Source organism: Rutilus rutilus (assembly GCF_951802725.1).
Source record: "Rutilus rutilus genome assembly, chromosome: 16".
Taxonomy (NCBI): domain Eukaryota; kingdom Metazoa; phylum Chordata; class Actinopteri; order Cypriniformes; family Leuciscidae; genus Rutilus; species Rutilus rutilus.
In genome coordinates, this window is record NC_140224.1 from 20305128 (window position 1) to 20324774 (window position 19647).

General features: G+C 37.9%; 1 protein-coding gene across 2 annotated transcripts in view; it reads right to left on the reverse strand.

The window, feature by feature from the left end:
- The window catches only part of arhgap17a (Rho GTPase activating protein 17a), a 34710-nt gene that overhangs the window by 9495 nt on the left and 5568 nt on the right, over positions 1–19647 (reverse strand). For both annotated transcript variants that reach the window (XM_084434691.1, XM_084434692.1), the window contains exons 2-12: positions 11073–11112; positions 8299–8403; positions 8113–8189; positions 6677–6788; positions 6482–6558; positions 6280–6397; positions 5099–5167; positions 4883–4964; positions 2343–2470; positions 244–355; positions 76–157 (exon numbers count right to left, since the gene is read on the reverse strand). In XM_084434691.1, coding sequence (XP_084290817.1) covers positions 76–157; positions 244–355; positions 2343–2470; positions 4883–4964; positions 5099–5167; positions 6280–6397; positions 6482–6558; positions 6677–6788; positions 8113–8189; positions 8299–8403; positions 11073–11112 — 1002 coding nt within the window. The remainder of the gene's footprint in view (positions 1–75; positions 158–243; positions 356–2342; positions 2471–4882; positions 4965–5098; positions 5168–6279; positions 6398–6481; positions 6559–6676; positions 6789–8112; positions 8190–8298; positions 8404–11072; positions 11113–19647) is intronic.

Sequence of the window (19647 nt, forward strand, 5' to 3'; positions counted from 1 at the left end):
AGTAAAAGCACACTAATTAGCAACACAAACATGATTCCTTTAAACCTTTATGTAAAGTACTGCAAGATGGCTTACTTGGATGCCTGTATCCACTCATCATACATCTGGTAAGTCATCAAAGGTTCAGGCAGCTCTCTGAGATACGACTTTAATGCCCCTTAAACCAGGAGAGTACGATTCCAAATTAACATTCATTAAGTGCAAATGACACATTACTTATACATACAACAAAACAGGCTGTACCAGCAACGGCATGTGGGTCGGAGTAAAACTCCTCCAGCTGTGAGGTGGAGCAATCCAGAGCTGCCTTCAGCTTCTTCAGTTTAGAGGCTCCTGCAGCTATTCTGAAAAGACCCTGGAGAATGACGAAATTAAAGAGCATATTTTCAGGTATATTTAGACTATTAGAAAGCCAAGACCCAAATTCATCTTTTAACATACTATTAAATGTTTATTTGACAGTTGCAGTAACATGATAATTAAAGGGTTAGTTCACCCAAAAATGAAAATTCTGTCAGTAATTCCTCACCCTCATGTTGTCCCAACCCCGTAAGACCTTCGTTCATCTTCGGAACACAAATTAAGATATTTTTTATTAAATCTGAGAGCTGTCTCACTCCTCCATAGGCTTCTAAGGCATTATAACTTGCTGGCCCAGAAAATGTATTAAAGAGATCGTTAATATAGTCCAAGTGACTACAGTGGCTCAATCTTAAGTTTATAAAGCGACGAGAATACTTTTTGTGCGAAAAAACAACAAAAATAACGACTTTATTCCACGTGTCATTTCCTTCTCTCTGGGCCTCGAGTCTTTTCACGTAGTATAACTGCGCAGCGCTTCTGTGTTGTACGTCACACGCATCACACACATGACCAGCGTCGGCCAATACTGAGCCTACGTGTGACGTACAACACAGAAGCGCTGCGCAGTTATACTACGTGAAAAGACTCGAGGCCCAGAGAGAAGGAAATGAATAGTGGAATAAAGTTTTTTTTTTTTTCGCACAAAAAGTATTCTCGTCGCTTTATAAACGTCGCCGTCTCGTCGCGGCTGGAGTTACTTGGACTATATTAACGATGTCTTTAATACATTTTCTGGGCCAGCAAGTTATAATGCCTTAGAAGCCTATGGAGGAGTGATCCAGCTCTCAGATTTAATAAAAAATATCTTAATTTGTGTTCCGAAGATGAACGAAGGTCTTACGGGGTTGGGACAACATGAGGGTGAGTAATTACTGACAGAATTTTCATTTTTGGGTGAACTAACCCTTAAAGACTTTTTTTTTTTTTTTTTTTTTTTTTATGTGTCAATACAATGTGGACACATGTAAAAGTTAAACAATACTTCTATTGTGGTTCAATACAAAACGAAAAGCATTTGCCGATATGCCTTGAACAGCCTGGAAAATATTTCTGTGGTAGATCAATTAGGGATGTCCCGATCAAGTTTTTTGTGCCTACGATCCGAGTCATTGATTACCGAGTATCTGCCGGTACAGAGTCCCGATCCGATACTTGTATTTTCCTAGTGCTTCGTGCACATTTCAAGTACATTAAAGTTATTAAAATCAATCTAAACAGAGCTGTGCAGAGTTTTTCAGTAATTCCAAAATAACAATTACTACAGTAATTATATTCACTATAAGATACTCACTCTCTCTCTCTCACACTACACTGTATAAATACATTGGTAGATGTAAACATCTGGAGATGGTAGACATTGTAAACAGACTGTGCGGTCACAACTATGATGAATATGGTACCACTGATATAAACTTCCTGGGCCAGATTTTGTAAACAGGATAAATTAGCATGAGCGTGCAATTCCAAAGAAGTGGCTAAAGGAGCCTATGGGAAAAGTGCCTATGTGCATGATGAGGATCTACTGACAACACGCAAATTAAAGAACACAGACACAGCCGGATCATTTCCATAATGACCAACGCAATCTACCAACATCTCAGATAGTCTGATGGCAGATAAAAAATAAACTGTAAATAAATGACTTTTGAGTGATTCGTTACAAAAGTGAGCATCAAATATGCTAAACATGGAAGTTTGAATGTGCGTGTGTGACGCGCTAGAACAGACCTCATCGGTTCTCGCGCATGTAAAGCTTCTTCTTTACATTTTAATGCCGGTTGTCAGGCCCACTTTAAGGAGCATACCGCCACCTACTGAATTAATTACAGCTTACTTAAAATAAAGGATCAGGCTTAACCAATCAGTCCTTAATGGCCCCGATACTGATCCTTGAGATTGGCTCGGGACATCCCTAACAACAACACAATACTTGATTTGTATGACTGATGCATTGTTTAAACTCTTCGGTCGTGCCGTACCTCCTCTTTCATTCCAGTCTCCAGCAGCATCATGACGCAGGCCTCTATAGGCAGTGCGATCTCTCTGCCACTGCGCTTCAGGTGCTCGTCCAGAGCAGTTCCAAACGCTGGCTTCTCAGTCCACGAATCTGTCAGGAAAACAGAAATAACTAGTTACTAGCAGCATCAATTAATTGAAAGCATCTCTTTATTAAAGGGGTCATATAATGGTACATGCACTTTTACAAGTTGATTATACTGAAATGTGTGTTGGCAGTGCCTGTACACAACCATCATAAAATGAGAAAAATCCATCCAGTGCTTTTTTTTTTATCTTCTTATATGTTTTCCCCCATCTCAAATCAAGCCGTTGTGAAGTCACAAAATCGACGCCCCCCCCCCCCCAACATTGTTGATTGACAGCAGTGTTTCAACACAGACCCGCCCTAGCTCGTGAGCGAGCTGTCAATCATAGTCCGCGCGGACCGGCGCGGTCATTGTTGATACGCTGGAGAACTGTCTATGAGCAGAATGGCGTCTAAGCGATTGTGGTGTTCTGTTCTTGGGTGTAATAACGAACACAGCAGTCATGTTGATGTTTCTAAATCCGAACCGCTAAAGACGCAGTGGCTGAGTTTGTTTTCGAAGGGAATATTCCCCACGATCAACGTCAATGCTTTCATGTTTGCGCGAATCATTTCACACACCAGACAAACGAGGGTCAGTATAAAGCTGGTTTTGCTAAGAAGCTGCTCCTGAAAAATGGATCGGTACCAACTATTCGTGTTCCTGCTGCACCTCCAGAATAACGTTATAAACGTGTAACGTTTTATTAACCTTTATATTAATATTTATATTAATCTTTGCAAATCGCTTGCTGCACGCTTCACGATGAATGCGTCTGTTTACACTCAGGGTACATTACGGCATGTTTTCTATGTACGACGTTCTCAATATAATTAATAATCCCACGTTTATAATGAACAACGCATTATGGTTATTGTGTTATTATTACAAACGGTGTACGCACAGAACAGAGGGGCGGGGTGAGCAAAGCTCATTATCATTTAAAGACACATGCACTTAAACAGCGTGCTGAAAACAGCTGTTTTTGACCAGGTAAAATTCGTGTTTTCTTACAATACTAATGAGAATTTTTAATTAAAGTATATTACAAACTTTTAATTTAGACCCTAAAGAATCATATTAGCTTGTACAAAAATGGCATTATATAACCCCTTTAAAGTAAAAGATGTGAATTACAGAGGGAGCATTCATCTGTGATTCATCTGCTTTCAAGACTCTAAATACTACATCCTGCTGTTAAGTCCACTTCAAGTTCTTTCTTCCTCTTTATTCTCTCTTACCATTTCTGAAAAAAGCCGATGAACCAGGTGGGTGAGATGTGAGAAATATTACTCATGGGCCACATGCTGGGACATCAAGTCTGTTTGCCTCACGTGTGCTCGCAGGAAACCATCACAACAATTTATAGCACTCAAGTGCCAGATTTATGGGCACAAATGAGAACGAAAACAATTAAGCGCCTCTGAGGACTGCACAGAAAATCCCTGGAACACATCATCAGGCTAAATTCACATGGTTTCCGTTTGATATATCTACATTAGTCACTATGGAAGGTCACGATGTCCAAAACTCATGTAACAACCAACTAGCTGATTACTCAGTTTAATAGTTTATCTAGATTTTCCTACAATATTTTTTAGTTCTTATATTTTCAGCAGTATTGCTTTAATTAGTGTGTTTGTATTTGTATGTCTTTCAAATGTGGAAAAAATCGTCTCTCTTCAGATTGACCAGCTTAAACAGAGTTCACCCAAAAATAATCATAATTCTGTCATCATTTACTCACCCTCAAACCTGTATGGCTTTCTTCTGTGGAACACATTTTAAAGAATGTTGGTAACTAAACAGATCTGGTTACCATCGACTTCCATTGTATGGACAAAAAAATACAACAGACGTCAATGGGAACCAAAACTGTTAGGTTTTCAACATTCTTCACATATCTCCTTTTGTGTTCAGCAGAAGAAAGAAATGCATATAGGTTCAGAACGACATGAGGGTCAGTAAATGATGACAGAACTTTCATTATCCCTTTAAATACACAAGGCTTCCTTAAAGGGACTCAAAAATGAAAGATGAGTCATCATTTACTCACCGTCTTTTCATTACAAACCAGCATGACTCTCTTTCTTCTGCAGAACATAAAAGATATTTTGAAAAATGTCTTTTCAAAATATTTTTTTAAAGCTTTTTTTTAAATGTTGATTTTGGACCCCATTCACTTTTAATTACATGGACAAACGTAGTAGAAACCTTCTTTAATATAACTTGTTCAATGTTCTACACAACAAAAAGTCATACAGGTCAGAAGCAACATGTGAATATGTCGACAAAAAAAATCTGTTTTGAACTATAATTAGACAACTAGTCATCGATTCTGAAAATATGTAGTTTTGCAGATGCCTATTGGTCACTGAATTAGGTTTCATTGGTAGTTATTTTAGTTACACAGCAATAAGAAACTGTGCCGTCACCTTGTTGGGCTTGAATGGTTGGCAGGACGCTCTCGAGCAAGGTGAGAGATTTTCTGTGGTAATCAGCTTGTGCCTCTAATAACTGAGAACAGAGAAGACATCGAGGAAAGACGCACAGCAGAATGAACAATGGGCAGAAAAAACATGGAACTGAACATGAATATACATAGCAACTGAGTTATTGAACCCATGGATGAAAAACAAAATGCTTCTTACCATTACATAGTAGCGGGCATAGTCTGCCTCCTTTGAGAAGAAATTGTACATGTCTGCTGAAAGTTGATCCTTAAAAAAAAATGGACATGATTGAAACTATTGGTGTGATTCTGACTGTGCAGATTCAAATTGGTTATTACAGGAAACAAGCACAGTGTTTAACCACATGCTCTTGACACATCCATTATGCATTTGGCAGATACTTTTATTCAAATTGACTTGTACTCAAGCTATACATTGTATCAGTAATGTGTTCCCTGGCAATCAATCCGTACTGTACAGGAACACACACGCTGAGCCTTAATTGCTCATGCGGGTGATGCAGGTTTGAGACCTTATTTCATGTCTCCACTTACCAAAAATTACTATTCAGTCAGAAAGAAAAAATTCTCTATGATTACAACACTGATTACACATCAGATTTTTGCAGTTATAACAACCGCTGCATCATAAATCAGTCATCATATGGCTGACTAGCAGCTCGATGGTTCAGCCGCCGCCAGATGAATTTTGGATTTAACAGATTGATGTCTGGTCGTATTTGAGACTGATTTGTGATAAGAAATCTCATATTTGCCATTTGACAAAGAAAAAAATTGTGGGCTAAGAGCCACGGTTTTCAATGAACAGACTTCAGAAATCAAGGTTTTTAATAAAAACGAAAATGGATTTTGAATATTCACTTATAAAATATACACCTACACTACCGTTCAAAAGGTCGGTAATAATAACAGAATTAATATGAAATATTAATCTTTGGTAACATTACAAATGTATTTACTGTTACTTTTGATCAATTTAATGCATCCTTGCTAAAAAGCAATTAAAGAGTAGTGTAATATTACTTTTAGAAAAATAAAAAATCTCAAGATTCACCCCCTACTTCTGAAAGCATCACTTATATTAAACATTATATTTTGAGAATTGAATTGTGCTTGGCCGAAAAATCCTCCCATGGCTACCCACTTACTTTCCTTCCAGCAAATCAATTAGAACAACTGAGCTAATGTTGTTATCTAATTAGTATTCATGAACCAAGCAGAGGTGGTGTATGATGCGTCCCCCTCCCCCACACTTTCCAGATCGTTCTTACGCCCCTGCTATCATACGCTGGTGTAAAATCCATAACCAAGCGGCTCATAAGGAGTAAGGCATGTTTAAGCTTGTTTGCACATCAGTACCTTACACAGCTCCATTTTGTTCATAGCTTCGTCGACTTCTTCTTTAAGCAAGTCTGCTTTGGCTGTCAGTGCTTGTGTGTTTGTTCCTGAGATTATCGACTTGGTTGCCTGCAACCACCTATGAAGAAACCGATTCAGTTTTGAACTGGGTAAAATTAGAGTCACGATATAATGAAACATAGATGTATGATAGAAACGTCACCTTGCTCGGGCAGAGTCATAGTCCAGAACCAGCTTGGCTAACTGTCGCCTCTGTTTCAGGATGTTAGGAATGTCCACCTGACAAATCAATAGGATTAGGTATGCATCGATATTAAAATTCTGGCCCAGATTGATAATTATGATCATATGTCCGATAACCAATGAATGGCTGGAAATTAGCATGCATAGTCCGTACCTCTGCTAGCTGATTGAGGGGGTCTAAGATCTCCTTCTCAATGATCACCTCGTGCTGCATTAGCTCAGATGCCAGTCTGTTCTCGGCATCTCCGCACATCTCCATCATTTTTCTGCACAGAAGATACTGAATATAAACTACCATCAAAGTTTGAGGTTGTATGACTTACCAGGTTGGTAAGATTTTTGAAAGAAGTCTCTTATGCTCATCAAGGATGCATTTTTTTAAATCAAAAATACTGAAACTAATATTGTGAAATATTATTATTATTTAAAATAAGTGTTTTCTGTTTTAATACATTTTGACATATAATTCACTTCAGTGATGGCAAAGCTGAATTTTCAGCAGTCAATACTCCGGTCTTCAGAAATCATTCCATGGGGCCGTTTACACTACACCGTTATAAACTAAAAACTTAGACTTTTCATGAGTTTCGGCCGTTCATTTACACGACAACAAAAAGGTGGCTTCAAAACACAAAAGCAAAACAGGTTTCAAAGTGCAAGTTTTTGAAAGCGTCATGCGCATGCATATTTTGTGTTCAGTCTATAGGCACGTAGTTTTACTTTACAAACTGTGACATCGCCAACTACTGGCCTGGCATGAATAATACAGCTTTTTTTAATCGTTGTTGCGAATCCGTGTGAACAGATCATTTTGACAACGTTGTCGTCTGTACACGAAAAATTGTAAGGAAAAACTTTTTACTACATCTTTGCCATGTAAATGTACCCTACATTTTTTTGTATTATGAATGTTGAAAACAGTCGTGCTGCTTAATATTTTTTTCTGGTAACGGTGAAACATTTACTGATGAATAGAAAGTTCAAATGAACAGCATTTATTTGAAATAGGAATAAAATGTCTTTACTGTCACTTTTTATCAGTTGAATGCATCCTTGCTGAATGAAAGTATTCATTTCCTAAAATCTTACTGACCCCAAACTTTTGAAATTAAAAAGTGCTCTGACACAATAACACATGTACAAAACCTCTAATATACCTGCACGTGTGACTCAAGCTCAGCAAGCACCATCTTTGATTTTTAATGGGAATAAAAGTGAGGCTGTGAGGGATAGACATGCATCTACTGTTATTTAATGTGCTTTTGAATTGTTCGTCCAACGAAACACTGCAGAAACTTCTTTCCAAGCAACTTCACTAGACATAGAACTCCAGACATCACGAGCAGTGGAAAACTACAAGTGATCTAGGAGCTTTATACAGCTTTTTACAGAGGATGCCACTGAAAACATTAAGTCTATCCCTCACAGCCTCGCTTTCATACCGGTCATGCTGCTGCTGCTCTGAATGTCTATAATGTTTTATACAATTATCTCATTTGTATTATCTAATGAGTTTTTCCATTAACAATCTAACAATAAAGAACCAGATTTAAGAGGAAATCAATTTAAATGTTGATGTTGTCCAATTACCCAATCAGAGACTCCTCCCCCAGCTGGTTCCCACCATCCTGCATGGCCTGTGACAGCGCTGTTAGTGGAAGCTTTTTCTGTGACAGAAACACAGAGAGTTTGTGACACATTACGTGCAAAGCAGATAAAATATAAAGTGAAGAAGACTGATATTTTGTGCAGTCATAAGCACTGTTATGCCCTTACATGTCTCTTCTCAGCATCAGTGCCTATCTGCCCCTGCAAACACGCAGTCATTCTTTTGTGCGTGTTGTGCGAAACGACTCGCACCGACTCCATACGCCGCTCAATCTGTGCAGGATAAAACAAGACATCAATAACAACCCACAATCCATATTGAGCTGTGGCTACTGCTCAATGCAAAGTCTGCTTGCATTGTGGTGAAAGTAAACAGCCTGTAAAAAGTGCCTAAGGCATGTTATGTAATAAAGCAATGGATGCCTCTGTGAGATGAAACTAGACTTCACTAGACATTTAACCCTACAGCCTTAGAGTTTGTGTCAATTAGCAAGTGTTGCTGATAGGAAGGACTTAAAAGAAAATTTTTGCATAGTCTTGAGGGTGTGGTAAGGTCAAACACGATTTATTACACCACTCCCTTTGGAGGCATGAAAAAGATATGTTATGTTACAGAAAGAAGACAAGTATGACTCATCTGCCCTATTGGGACGCCTAAGATTTAGATGCGTGAGCTCAACACTGGGATGCCATAAATAGAAAATACAGATGCAGGCCAGACCCTCTTTTTCTACTTCTATCTGTTATATAAAAAAGGGGTGCTAATGATGATGGACCCTTTTCACATTTCCAGGTTCTGAGAAGAAGTCATCGTCATGGGTAAACTTCTATAGCCGTGAATGGGAGATGACAGCAAATATAATTTTTGCATTTGCTCTAAAAAGAATGACTACAATCCCATGAAGCACTGCAAATGTAGTAAAAATAAACATAACTGACAAAATAAAACTACTGATTTATAGTCATTAGTTGTGCAAGTATAAACTATAAATAATAATTTTAAAATATATTTTAAAATATTCATGCAAACATATGACTCGATTTCATTATTCACAATGCTTCATGGGAGTGATATCCGCCATATCAGCATTGTGAATAATGAAATCGAGTCATATGTTGCAATATATTTCATGTCATGATAATCTGATTGGTGGATTTCTCTTCAGGATATTTATCAGTTTTTTATCTTTTTTTTTTTTATGTTGAAGTTTGCTTTAGCTGAAGCATTTGTCCATTCCACTGATAAAAGCTAAATGCAGTAAAGACAAGTCATTGTATGTAAACCAATAAATACATCTGCAGCAGAAAGTATTTAGCAAATATTACTACAGGTAAAATGAAATAGCTTGATATGATTGTTTGACCCCCTGCCAGTTTACAAAGCATTTACAGTTGTGTCTGTTAGAACGAATTGACGACTTCTGGCCATCAATGAACTGCTCCAACATTTATAAACTGATAAATCATATTAATAATGTATAAGACCTGACAAAATGTGAAATGATCGGTTGTATTGATTTTGGATTTGACTGGCATTTACTTTTTAATTCATTATTTAGGCTGCTTATACAATCTACCCGCAATAAGTTCAGAAAAAAAGTGCGGGTGTCATCTTGTAAGTTTTGTCAGAGCAGAGGTCCACTGTCTAAGACTTTGAAAAATAACGTCATGACAGACATGTCAGCTTTTTGATGTGAGCAGGGTGGGCCTTCTCGAACACATGTCAGCCCTAAAAACAACCATGAAAAGAATGTTACTTCAGAACTGTGAGAGCGGTATGACTGAACAAACAAGTGAGGGTCCGAATGAGAGAGAGAAAAATCTGACTCATGTTCCAAAAACAGCCCAGTTCAGGAATTCCACAGGCTGGGAGAGGAGATAAGCACCTCCTCACACTTCTCTGCCTCCTTTACGTCATAACATTCCCTCACAGCCGTCCCGACGCAGCTGGGTCAAGCGTACATTCCGCTCAGGCGTCTCCGGCATGAGAACCCCATGAGAAGGGGAATCACTGACTGTTATTGTCCGGGCTTTTTCTGCTGAGGGAGATCCTGTTCGAGGGGAGTTGTTTGGATTATCTGGTGCGAGAGGTCTTTAAATGTTTGGCTGTTGCCATCACAGACAAAAACTGGCAAGCAAACGGCAGACTAAACACAGAAACAATAAGCTTTTTTTGTAATGGAACATATTATATGGGGAAACACCACTATAATACTGATTAGTCATTGGCGAAATGAAAACCGCAGGCACGTCCTGTTCGGACAAGCGATTAGGGAAAAACTGGATGCTGTTCAAATTGGAAGGGAGCCACTATCCAGATGCTCAAGATTGTCAAAAAAAGTCCCCAGAATGCATCTGTGAGTGGCACGAGTGTAGAAGCCCTGAAATAACATGGGTGTCCAGACAGCTGAGAATGGGGTGATGGGAAACCGCTGTGATCCTCCCTGAGCTCCATGCAGAACCCAGAATAAAAACGTGTGTGCCACGGTGGGGGGGGGGGGATGTCAGAATCATTTTCGCTTGATGTGTCCAAACATCTCAGAGATAATTTTAGCCGTAGCCGGCTAAGAGCGATAAACAAGCTGTCAAAAAAGCTGGCGGACACAATATCGGTGGAAGTTCAGATAACGAATCACGTTCCTAGATTTCTAGAAGGTTGTTTTGGCACAATTTCCATAGCAACAAAACTTTGTACAGTTTCACTGGGGACAGTTTCACATATAAAGAGACCAAAAGACTCAACGTGACGCAAACCATTATGCTGACCGTTCAGAAGAGAACATTCTGTCTAATGCGACAAAAATAAATTGCATGGAATGTATTTGCTTGACATAGAGGAGTTCACCTTTCCCAAACCAGTGACTCACTAGTTTCCCACCATTTAATGCAAGATGGATAAGAGCCAAAGAACAGGAGTCAGAGATGGAAAGGAAAGCAGTCACCTGTAACAGGTCATCACTGAGGACCTCTGTTTTCTCCGCTCTGTAAAAGAAGTCAACAGATCATTAGAAACGAATCCCATATTTATTTAAAGACACAGTTTGGCCAAAGTTTTGTGACAGTATATTAATAATAATAAATTATTATTATTATTACTACTATAATTGTTATTTTTAAATAAAAATAATAAACAATTTCACTCTAATAAAATTACAATACTAATATTAAGGCATTTTTAAACATTAAACCATTAAGCTTTTATTTTGGTGGAAAAACACAACAAGCCCTTAAAGGCACACTAAACGCGCAGCATGATTCAGTGTTGACGTAAATTCCACTGAAACAGGAAAACATGGATGGGACATAGAGCAGCTCGTCCCCTTTTTTAAAATATCCAATAGCGTTTTGTTTATTTCATAGCTCGGCAAGAGCCGTTGAGCTCGGTAAAGCCACAGTTTCCTCCTAATCTCTTCCATATCGCTATAAACCAGCATTCTGTGCAGAATTCAAATGGGTCCAATACGTTTTGTGGTCTGCGCCGACTTAACACATTGGCCTATGATCCACTCTGTGCTATCATCACTCATTCTCCCCAATGGAAAGCATATTTACACTGTCTGAATCGTTCCCTATCCCCTACATAGTGCACTGTGCCATTCACTACGTAGGAAACAGTAAATGTGTGAACGAGTGACCGATTTTAGCCGCAGCTTCAGCGTTTATTTATAGCGTAGGGGGCGGGACGCTTCAGATTCTAGAGAACATTTGATTGGACAGAAAAAGTGCAGAGTGATGTCATCAAAATCACTGATCCATATTGGCGAAAGTGAGAGACTAAGTTTTGAATGCTTATATCTTCTAAATGCGAATATTATCATTGTTTTGGAGCACACTAGCTTATAGATAACGGTAAGGCTAACATATTCATCCTAAAAGACAAAACACTTCAATTTTGATTCACGGGGACTTTAAAGCTTCTCTTTTGCTGACAACATGGAAAAATGGTTGAAACATGTTGCGTTCCCAAATGCACGTTTATGTGATACAAACTCAGAGCAGATGTAGAGATGAGTTTGTATGGAGCAACATTTACTGCAAATCGAGCCATTCTGAGACACTGAAAGCAAGTTAGTGCGCAAACATTAGGAGTAGTGGGTAGTGAACACACACACACACACACACACACGGAGCAGTGGGCAGCCATTTTTGCTCTGGCGCCTGGGGAGTGATTGGGGGTTAGGTGCCTCGCTCAGTCGTTTCCTGCCAGTATTGAGACTTGAACAACCAACCTTTAGGTAACCAGTCTGACTCTCTAACCATTAGTCATGACTGCCCCTAAACCTGATCCAACACACCTGTCTGTAATTATCAAGTGTTCCTGAAGATCTTAATTAGCTGGATCAGTTGTTTGATCAGGGTTGGAGCTGAAATCTGCAGAAAGGTAGATCTCCAGGAACAGGATTGGGCACCTCTGCTGTAGAGTGTAGACACCAGTAATGGCCAAGTCTAGGAGTAGCCAACAGCTGACAATCTGTCTGATGAAACCAGCTGTCCGAAATGGCATTTACTTTCCCAGGGAATTTTAGCAGTCCACTGCTGGCCTTGTGAACAAATAGTTAAGGCCCTATTAATAGTAAACTAACTTTGACCATGGCACTCTATCTGAGACAGAGAATGTGAGAGGACAACATCAGCTCAGTTCACACACACATCTATCACACTACTGTTTCAAAACAATGACTCGAAGACAGGTTGTGTGACCTCACCTAGAAATAGTCCTCCTTAATTATCTTTTTACTGTTTTGTCAGTGTTAGTTACCTGAGTGTTTACTACTCCAGATCAGATCAGAAAGGATATCACTGTGTGTATGTTCAATCAAACATACTGAAGCATGCGGGAAAAACAGTGATAACAGGTGGATGTTTATGGATTTATGATCCTACAAGTTCACATCAACATAAAAACTATCATACAATAATTTGTGACAATAAAACACTGCTGAAATGTTTCCTGTGTGTGTCGAGTTAGGCCTGTTTCTGTGTCTGCACCTTCTGTTGTGGCAACGTAATATTCGAAAGCATGGAGGATGTCATGTCTTGTCTGTCATAACCTAGAGTATTAGATTCACTGTACACTCTTTATTGTTCTCTAAGAGGAAGACAGTAATCATGCTATTGTTTATAGCTAAGACCTTATTTTGCCAGTGTCTTGGCAGTAACTTACCATAAATATCAAGTTTCCTTAAATTATAACAATTATATAAGTAAACGTATAATAAAGGTTGTTAATTATAACAAATTAATTTCAATACTACTGATTGTAATGGAACAATAACATAATTGGTTAAGTTACCATTTACATTATATAGCCTACCATTCAAAAGTTTGGGATTGGTAATTGTTTTTGAAAGACGTCTCTTATGCGGACCACGGATGCATTTATTTGATCAAAAATACACAGTAATATTGTGAAATATGTTGTTTTAATATATTTTAAAATGATGGCAAAGCTGAATATTTAGCATCACTGCTCCATTCTTCAGTTTCACACGATCCTTCAGATTTCATTCTAATATGCTGATTTGGTGCTCAAGAAACATTTCTTATTATTATCAATGTTTAAAAAATTGTTGTGCTGCTTAATAATTTAGGCTAGTGGAAGCAGTCATACATTTTCTTTTAGGATTATTTGATGAATAGAAAGTTCAAAATAACAAAAATTAACAAACACACCCTTGCTAAATAAATGTATTAATTTCTTTAAAAAAAATCTTACAGTGGTTATGTATAAGATGTTTATGTTACATTTGCATTATTTATTGTCATTGTCGTGTATTATACACTAGCCGGTTCTAATCATGAATGCTCATGCCCAAAGCCAATGAGTTGTATTTCTTTTTATGATTATTAAATCTAAAATCTCTAAAATAACTAAAATCTCCAAATGTAAAAGCATGCCTTTTGTCATTTATATTATTTACTATCACATCTGTTACCAGAGCTGGCTTGAGAGTTAATTGTGGTAATTTTAAGACTTTACGTTTTATTTATATATCAAAAAAAGTAATAAAACAATTATTGCCATTGTATTTATTGAGGAGCAATAAAGCAGAGACGATCAGCATTAGCTTAATTGAGCCTGACTAATGTGGTTAAAGCACAACACAGAGTCTGATTCTGTAGTTTCATGTCTTCCTTTAGTCTGCCATGTTACCCACAAATCTCAGCCCCAGTTCCTCCTCCTGCCAAAACTGCACAGTTGTAACCTCGTGACAGTGGAGGACAGCTGCTTTCAATTAACACAGGAGGGTGAGAAAAAAGGCCTACAAGACTTCAACCAATCCAGACTGAACTCTAAACATCTTGAGTGTGTCTGAATCAAGCTCTTGATGTCACATATACAGAAGAACTGAAAGTAAAAGGTTTCCAGAGCTCGGCAAAAAAGGATTTCTCTGCACGCCTATAGTCTACCAATTGATAAAAATACAGTAAACAGGAGTGAGGCTACTTAAAACTTCAAAAATCTTGCATACAATTCATTGTTTGTATTCCATCCATTGTGCGTTGTTTTTAATTTTTTTATTTTTTTTGGAATATTAGCCTAAATCTGTTATTGTGCAAGTGAAAGGAGAAAAGATACTGTTGCAGAAAACCGCATCTGTCCGGTGTCTATATTTAAGCAGCACACACATACATGTTAACACAAATGTAACTGAAATGGATAATTTCACGAAACCATAAATAAATAAAAATTCGAATCTGTAAACTGTATCTGTATACATTAAGGCATTAACTAAACAAAGTGTTTTGCTACTTTTTTAATGACATGAATATGACAGCAGAACAACATCACGTCATCCCATTTCACAACACAAATATTTGTCTGGAGTAAACGAGTGGGGTACTGAAGATTAGAGAGTGGTGCAGGGATGACGACGAAATCTATACTAATTTGCTATACGTTTTTTAAAATTAAAATAACACCATTTTCAATTTGCTGTGTGATTTATGTTGTAGATAAAACCGTTATGTTATGTTACCAGTTATGTTTACCACAGACCTTATTTTCCTCTTGTTGTATTTACTCTTTTAATCTTGTTGTATGAACTTAAATTAATTTAGTCAAGACTACAAAAAAAAATGGTTGTCAGGTTACGTTTAATTTTTGTCCTGTCAATTAAATTGCCATCATTATAATTTTAGCTAATTAGACTCTACAGTTACGTCCGATTAAAGTTAAATACTTATGTAGGTTTAAGTGTGAGGTTTAATGCATATATTTTATACTAAGTGCCCATGCCTAAACACAGTCACCACTCTTCTGCATAATAGAAACCACAAAATTCAAAAACATTACAGATAGTCCTCTAAGTTTCTAACATAACTGAACATTAAACACATTGACTAACAACAACTTTCCATTTACTGAAAAACACATAAAATAACACTTTAATCCCTAAATTTACCCTCCAATTGCAAAGCATGCTGGGAACTACAGATCCACTGCCCAGTTAGTTGTCAACAAAAATGATTCATGGTTTCATACAAATTAATTAAGTAAACTTCAGTTTTAAATATATTAGGTTGATTGAACAATTAAAATAAGTTGTAACAAAATGTTAAAAGCTTTAGCTTAGTTCAATTAATTACATTGAACAAGAGGCAAAAGTTCTTTTTTTGTGTGTGTGTGTTTTGTAGGGTTACCAACATGATGAGGAGTGGAGCATGAGCTTGGTTTGATAACAGATGTGTGAAATGTTCTATATTGCCATAATCTTTCAGCAATGTCTATGCTATGCTAATGTTATCAAAGCATTGTGTTACCAACTAGCAAGTAAGCATTTATTGAATTAGCTAAAGCTAGCCAATTTGTTTAAGTTGAGATGATAACTTTAAGGTAAATGTATTAAAACGTATGAATACAAAATAAAAAACTGCCAGTTCTGCTTACTTCAAATGAGAATTTCTTACAAATTTTTATGTAACTGATTACCTCAACTTTTTTGAGTTTTGCCAACTTATTTGGGTGTGGAAATCTCTCAGATCTCCTTAATTTCTTCATTTGTGTTCGGAAGATGAGGGAAAGTCTTTGAGGGTGAGTAAATGGTTACAGAGTTTTTGGGTGAACTAACCCTTTAATGGCGAAGATTTACAAGGCAGCAAGAACAAGCTTCTCTCCCTATGTTGCTGTGTACGATCACCATGAAAATTCAATGCAACAGCCACTAGGCAGCGAATTCCGACAGTCGTGCCTGGATGTCATGTGCAGCAGAAAGGCGGCTTTACACCAAAACATCTTAAACGTGCTTTGTGGAGCTTCTTTGCTTTTTGGTGTATCAAAGTCGAAACTGTTGACGTCATTTGTAAGTTGTATAAGAAACCGTTGTTATAGAACTCCACAACATAGAACTTCACTGTAAAAAGTGAACAGTTGGATCAACTTAAAAAAATTACTTCAATTGGTAACACCTAAAGAAATTAAGTTCTCAACTTAAATTATGACGTTTTATCGTGAAAAACTTGATAATTTAAGTTGAGAAAACTTAATTTCTTTAGGTGTTACCAATTGAAGTAATTTTTTTAAGTTGATCCAACTGTTCACTTTTAACAGTTGAGCAGTCTTCACATCCCAATGTTTTCTCAAGAATGTCATGATGAGGGTCCAGCAGTTTAAAACATTACGTACTTTAAACAGTCATGTAATTTCAACAAAATTAATTTCGATAAAAAATGCGGTGCTTGATTTGGTTTATTTGCTCACTGTTATGCGCCGTCTTATGAGCTTAGGAGAAAAATACAGTACTTTTTTCCCCCTCTAACACAAAGTATGTCTTTTAGAATTCTAATATTATTATAATATTATTATAATTTAGGTAAGAAATTCTAATTAAATTTTCCAGCCATTTTGACAGCCCTACCTTGGCAAGCATAAGAGAATTCTTTTAAAAACATTCAAAAAGAGGCTAGCGCTAGAGTAGCTAAAGTGTAGCTAGCAGGCTAGTGTAGCGCAAACTTTCGACTAAGGGTTTTTATTTTTATTTTACTTTTGTTTCTCATTAACAATTTTGTATACACAGTGCCATTTATTAAATAACATGAAAACATTCAAGCCAGTCATTGTCTATTGCCTTGTAAACACAAATATTTTACATGACGGATAAAAGAGATTCAGCTGGAATTCTCATCTCTTCCTGAATTTATTTTGCGAACAATAAATCACTTCAGTGTGATGCAGAAAGCAGACAAGAAAGCGGCTGAGGCTCAGACGGACGAAAGGAAAAGGGGGTTGTTGAAGTGGCTGGGCGCAGGGCTCAGCTGGTCCCATGGTTCCTGTGATTGTGCGGAGGCAGTACACTGTGTTCGGCATGCAACCCCTCAAAGGAAATCTCTCCTTATTCTTTTTTAAACAGGAAGTCGTACTGAGGAAGCTTCATTTCTATGAATGAAATCAAAGAATCAACTCTGTGGCAGATCCAGCAATGATCTGGGGTTTAAACTGTGTAATGTAAGATTCTATCTGACGATCTAAACTGCACGCTTGTGCATAACACCGTCCCAAGGCACATTAGTGCCACGTTACCTCGCAATTTATCAGAAGACTAGAACCACCTGTCAGTTTGCTGATGATGCACATCTATTGTCTGCTCAGGCTTTTCACTGGCCTCGGGTGCTGTTTGTTTCAGCAAAGAGGAAAAGCAAGATTGTAGTCATTAAAGTAAAAGCATGGCTGTTTTGATCGCCTGTTACAGAAATCAAGCAGTAAATGCATGGATACCATATCTACTCTTAATCATCTTTGATTTTTTAAATAAAAATCTGTTGACAGTATGTTATGCTCAGCTCACCAGGAATGGACAAAGTGCTTCAGGCCAATCACTAGCCATGTGTTCATTCACTGAATAGAACAGAGATAATGTAAGATAAAGTATAATTTTATGGCTGATGGATATTCTTTTTCCCCTTCAGGACAAAAGGCCGTCCACAAAAAGCCTAAATTAAATCTGTTCAGCATTTAAAGCAATCGTGTCTCTTCAACCACTCAATTCATATGGAACAGTTTTACGATCTCTTTATGGACTTTTTAAAGCATCAAAGTGGTAGTTGGACTGTCAAAGAAGGCTCAGAAATCTCTCAGCTTTCATTAAAAATATCTTCATTTGTGTTCCGCAGATAAACAAAAGACATGAGGGTGAGTAAATGATGACAATTAAATTTTTGGGTGAACTATCCCATTTTAGGCGCATCTCTTGCACTAATGGTGATACTCGCAGAGATGTGTCCTCTGAGCCAGGTAGTGTTTTACCTACACTAACTTACATTTCTGACCGCTTTTTCTTTTTGCGCCACCGGTAAAGGAGTGGAACAGCAAGAGCCTTTATCCTCCAAACATTTACCATGGAGGAATGAATAAATGAATGCAAACAATAAACAGCTGTGCATTTATAGGATAAATGGCCGCCAATTAGGGCTGGGCGATTTAAATCGTGAGATTGTTATGCGCATCTCATCAGTAAAGCCGGTTCCTTGATTAGTAGTAAATCGCCATCACCTGCTTTCAGATGGAGCGGCATTTACTACAAAGAGCCGTAGTTAACTGACAAGCTGAGCCATATCGCATTACTACAAAGAGCCGTAGTTAACTGACAAGCTGAGCCATATCGCATTAATAATCGCTGGCGATACGTCCGCGATTTTAATGCGATAGGGTAAGTGTACCCATTAAGCCCACCAAAATCTAAGTCTAGGTTTTTTTCATAGATATTGACATAGTTTATAAGAAAAATTATTTGTTAAAATGCAAGATTAATCTCTCATTTGAAATTGTATTAATTAGTTGATGAACATTTTAGAATATAAAATTAAGATAATTTAGGAATAAAGTCAGAAGTCTGGCATGGGCTTAATTGGTACTTTTGGCACCATTTAAGCCCGCATGTGTTCCAAATAAGCCCACATCATCACTGATTCACAAAATATAAAAAAAATTAATGATTTTAAAGAAGTAAAACTAAATAAATATATTTATTTAGTGACAGGGAAGTATTAAAAAATAATAATTTTGCTAATGTTTCATTAGAGCCCTGGGTATGATGGGTTGGTGTTAGTGGCCGGTGGTCTGGAGCTTTAAGTTGGCTTGACTGGAGTTGAAGCTGGAGTCAAGCTGGAAGTTTGACCGGGTGTATCTCGGGAGCCAAGCCGAGTTAGGGCTCCATACTCTGGGCTTAGGGGGGCCTCCTAGTGGGCACCCCACACAGGGAGTCTGGAGCCTTAAGCCAGCTTGGCTCCCGAGTTATGCCTGGTCAAAGGTGGAAGTTAAACTGGGTGTATCTCGGGAAGGAAGCTGAGTTGGGGCTCCAGACTCTGGGGTTTCAGAGGGTCTCCTAGTGGGCCCCCCACACCGGGAGTATGCAGCCTTAGGTCGGCTTGACTCCGAGGACTGTGGGGAATATAGGGTCCCTCTGGGAGCTCTCCATGCCCGGAATATCAAGCCTTAACTCAGCTTGGCTCCCGAATTATGCCCAGTTATACATAAAGGACTTTAGGACAAAACGGGCTCTATCTCATTTGAATGAATGT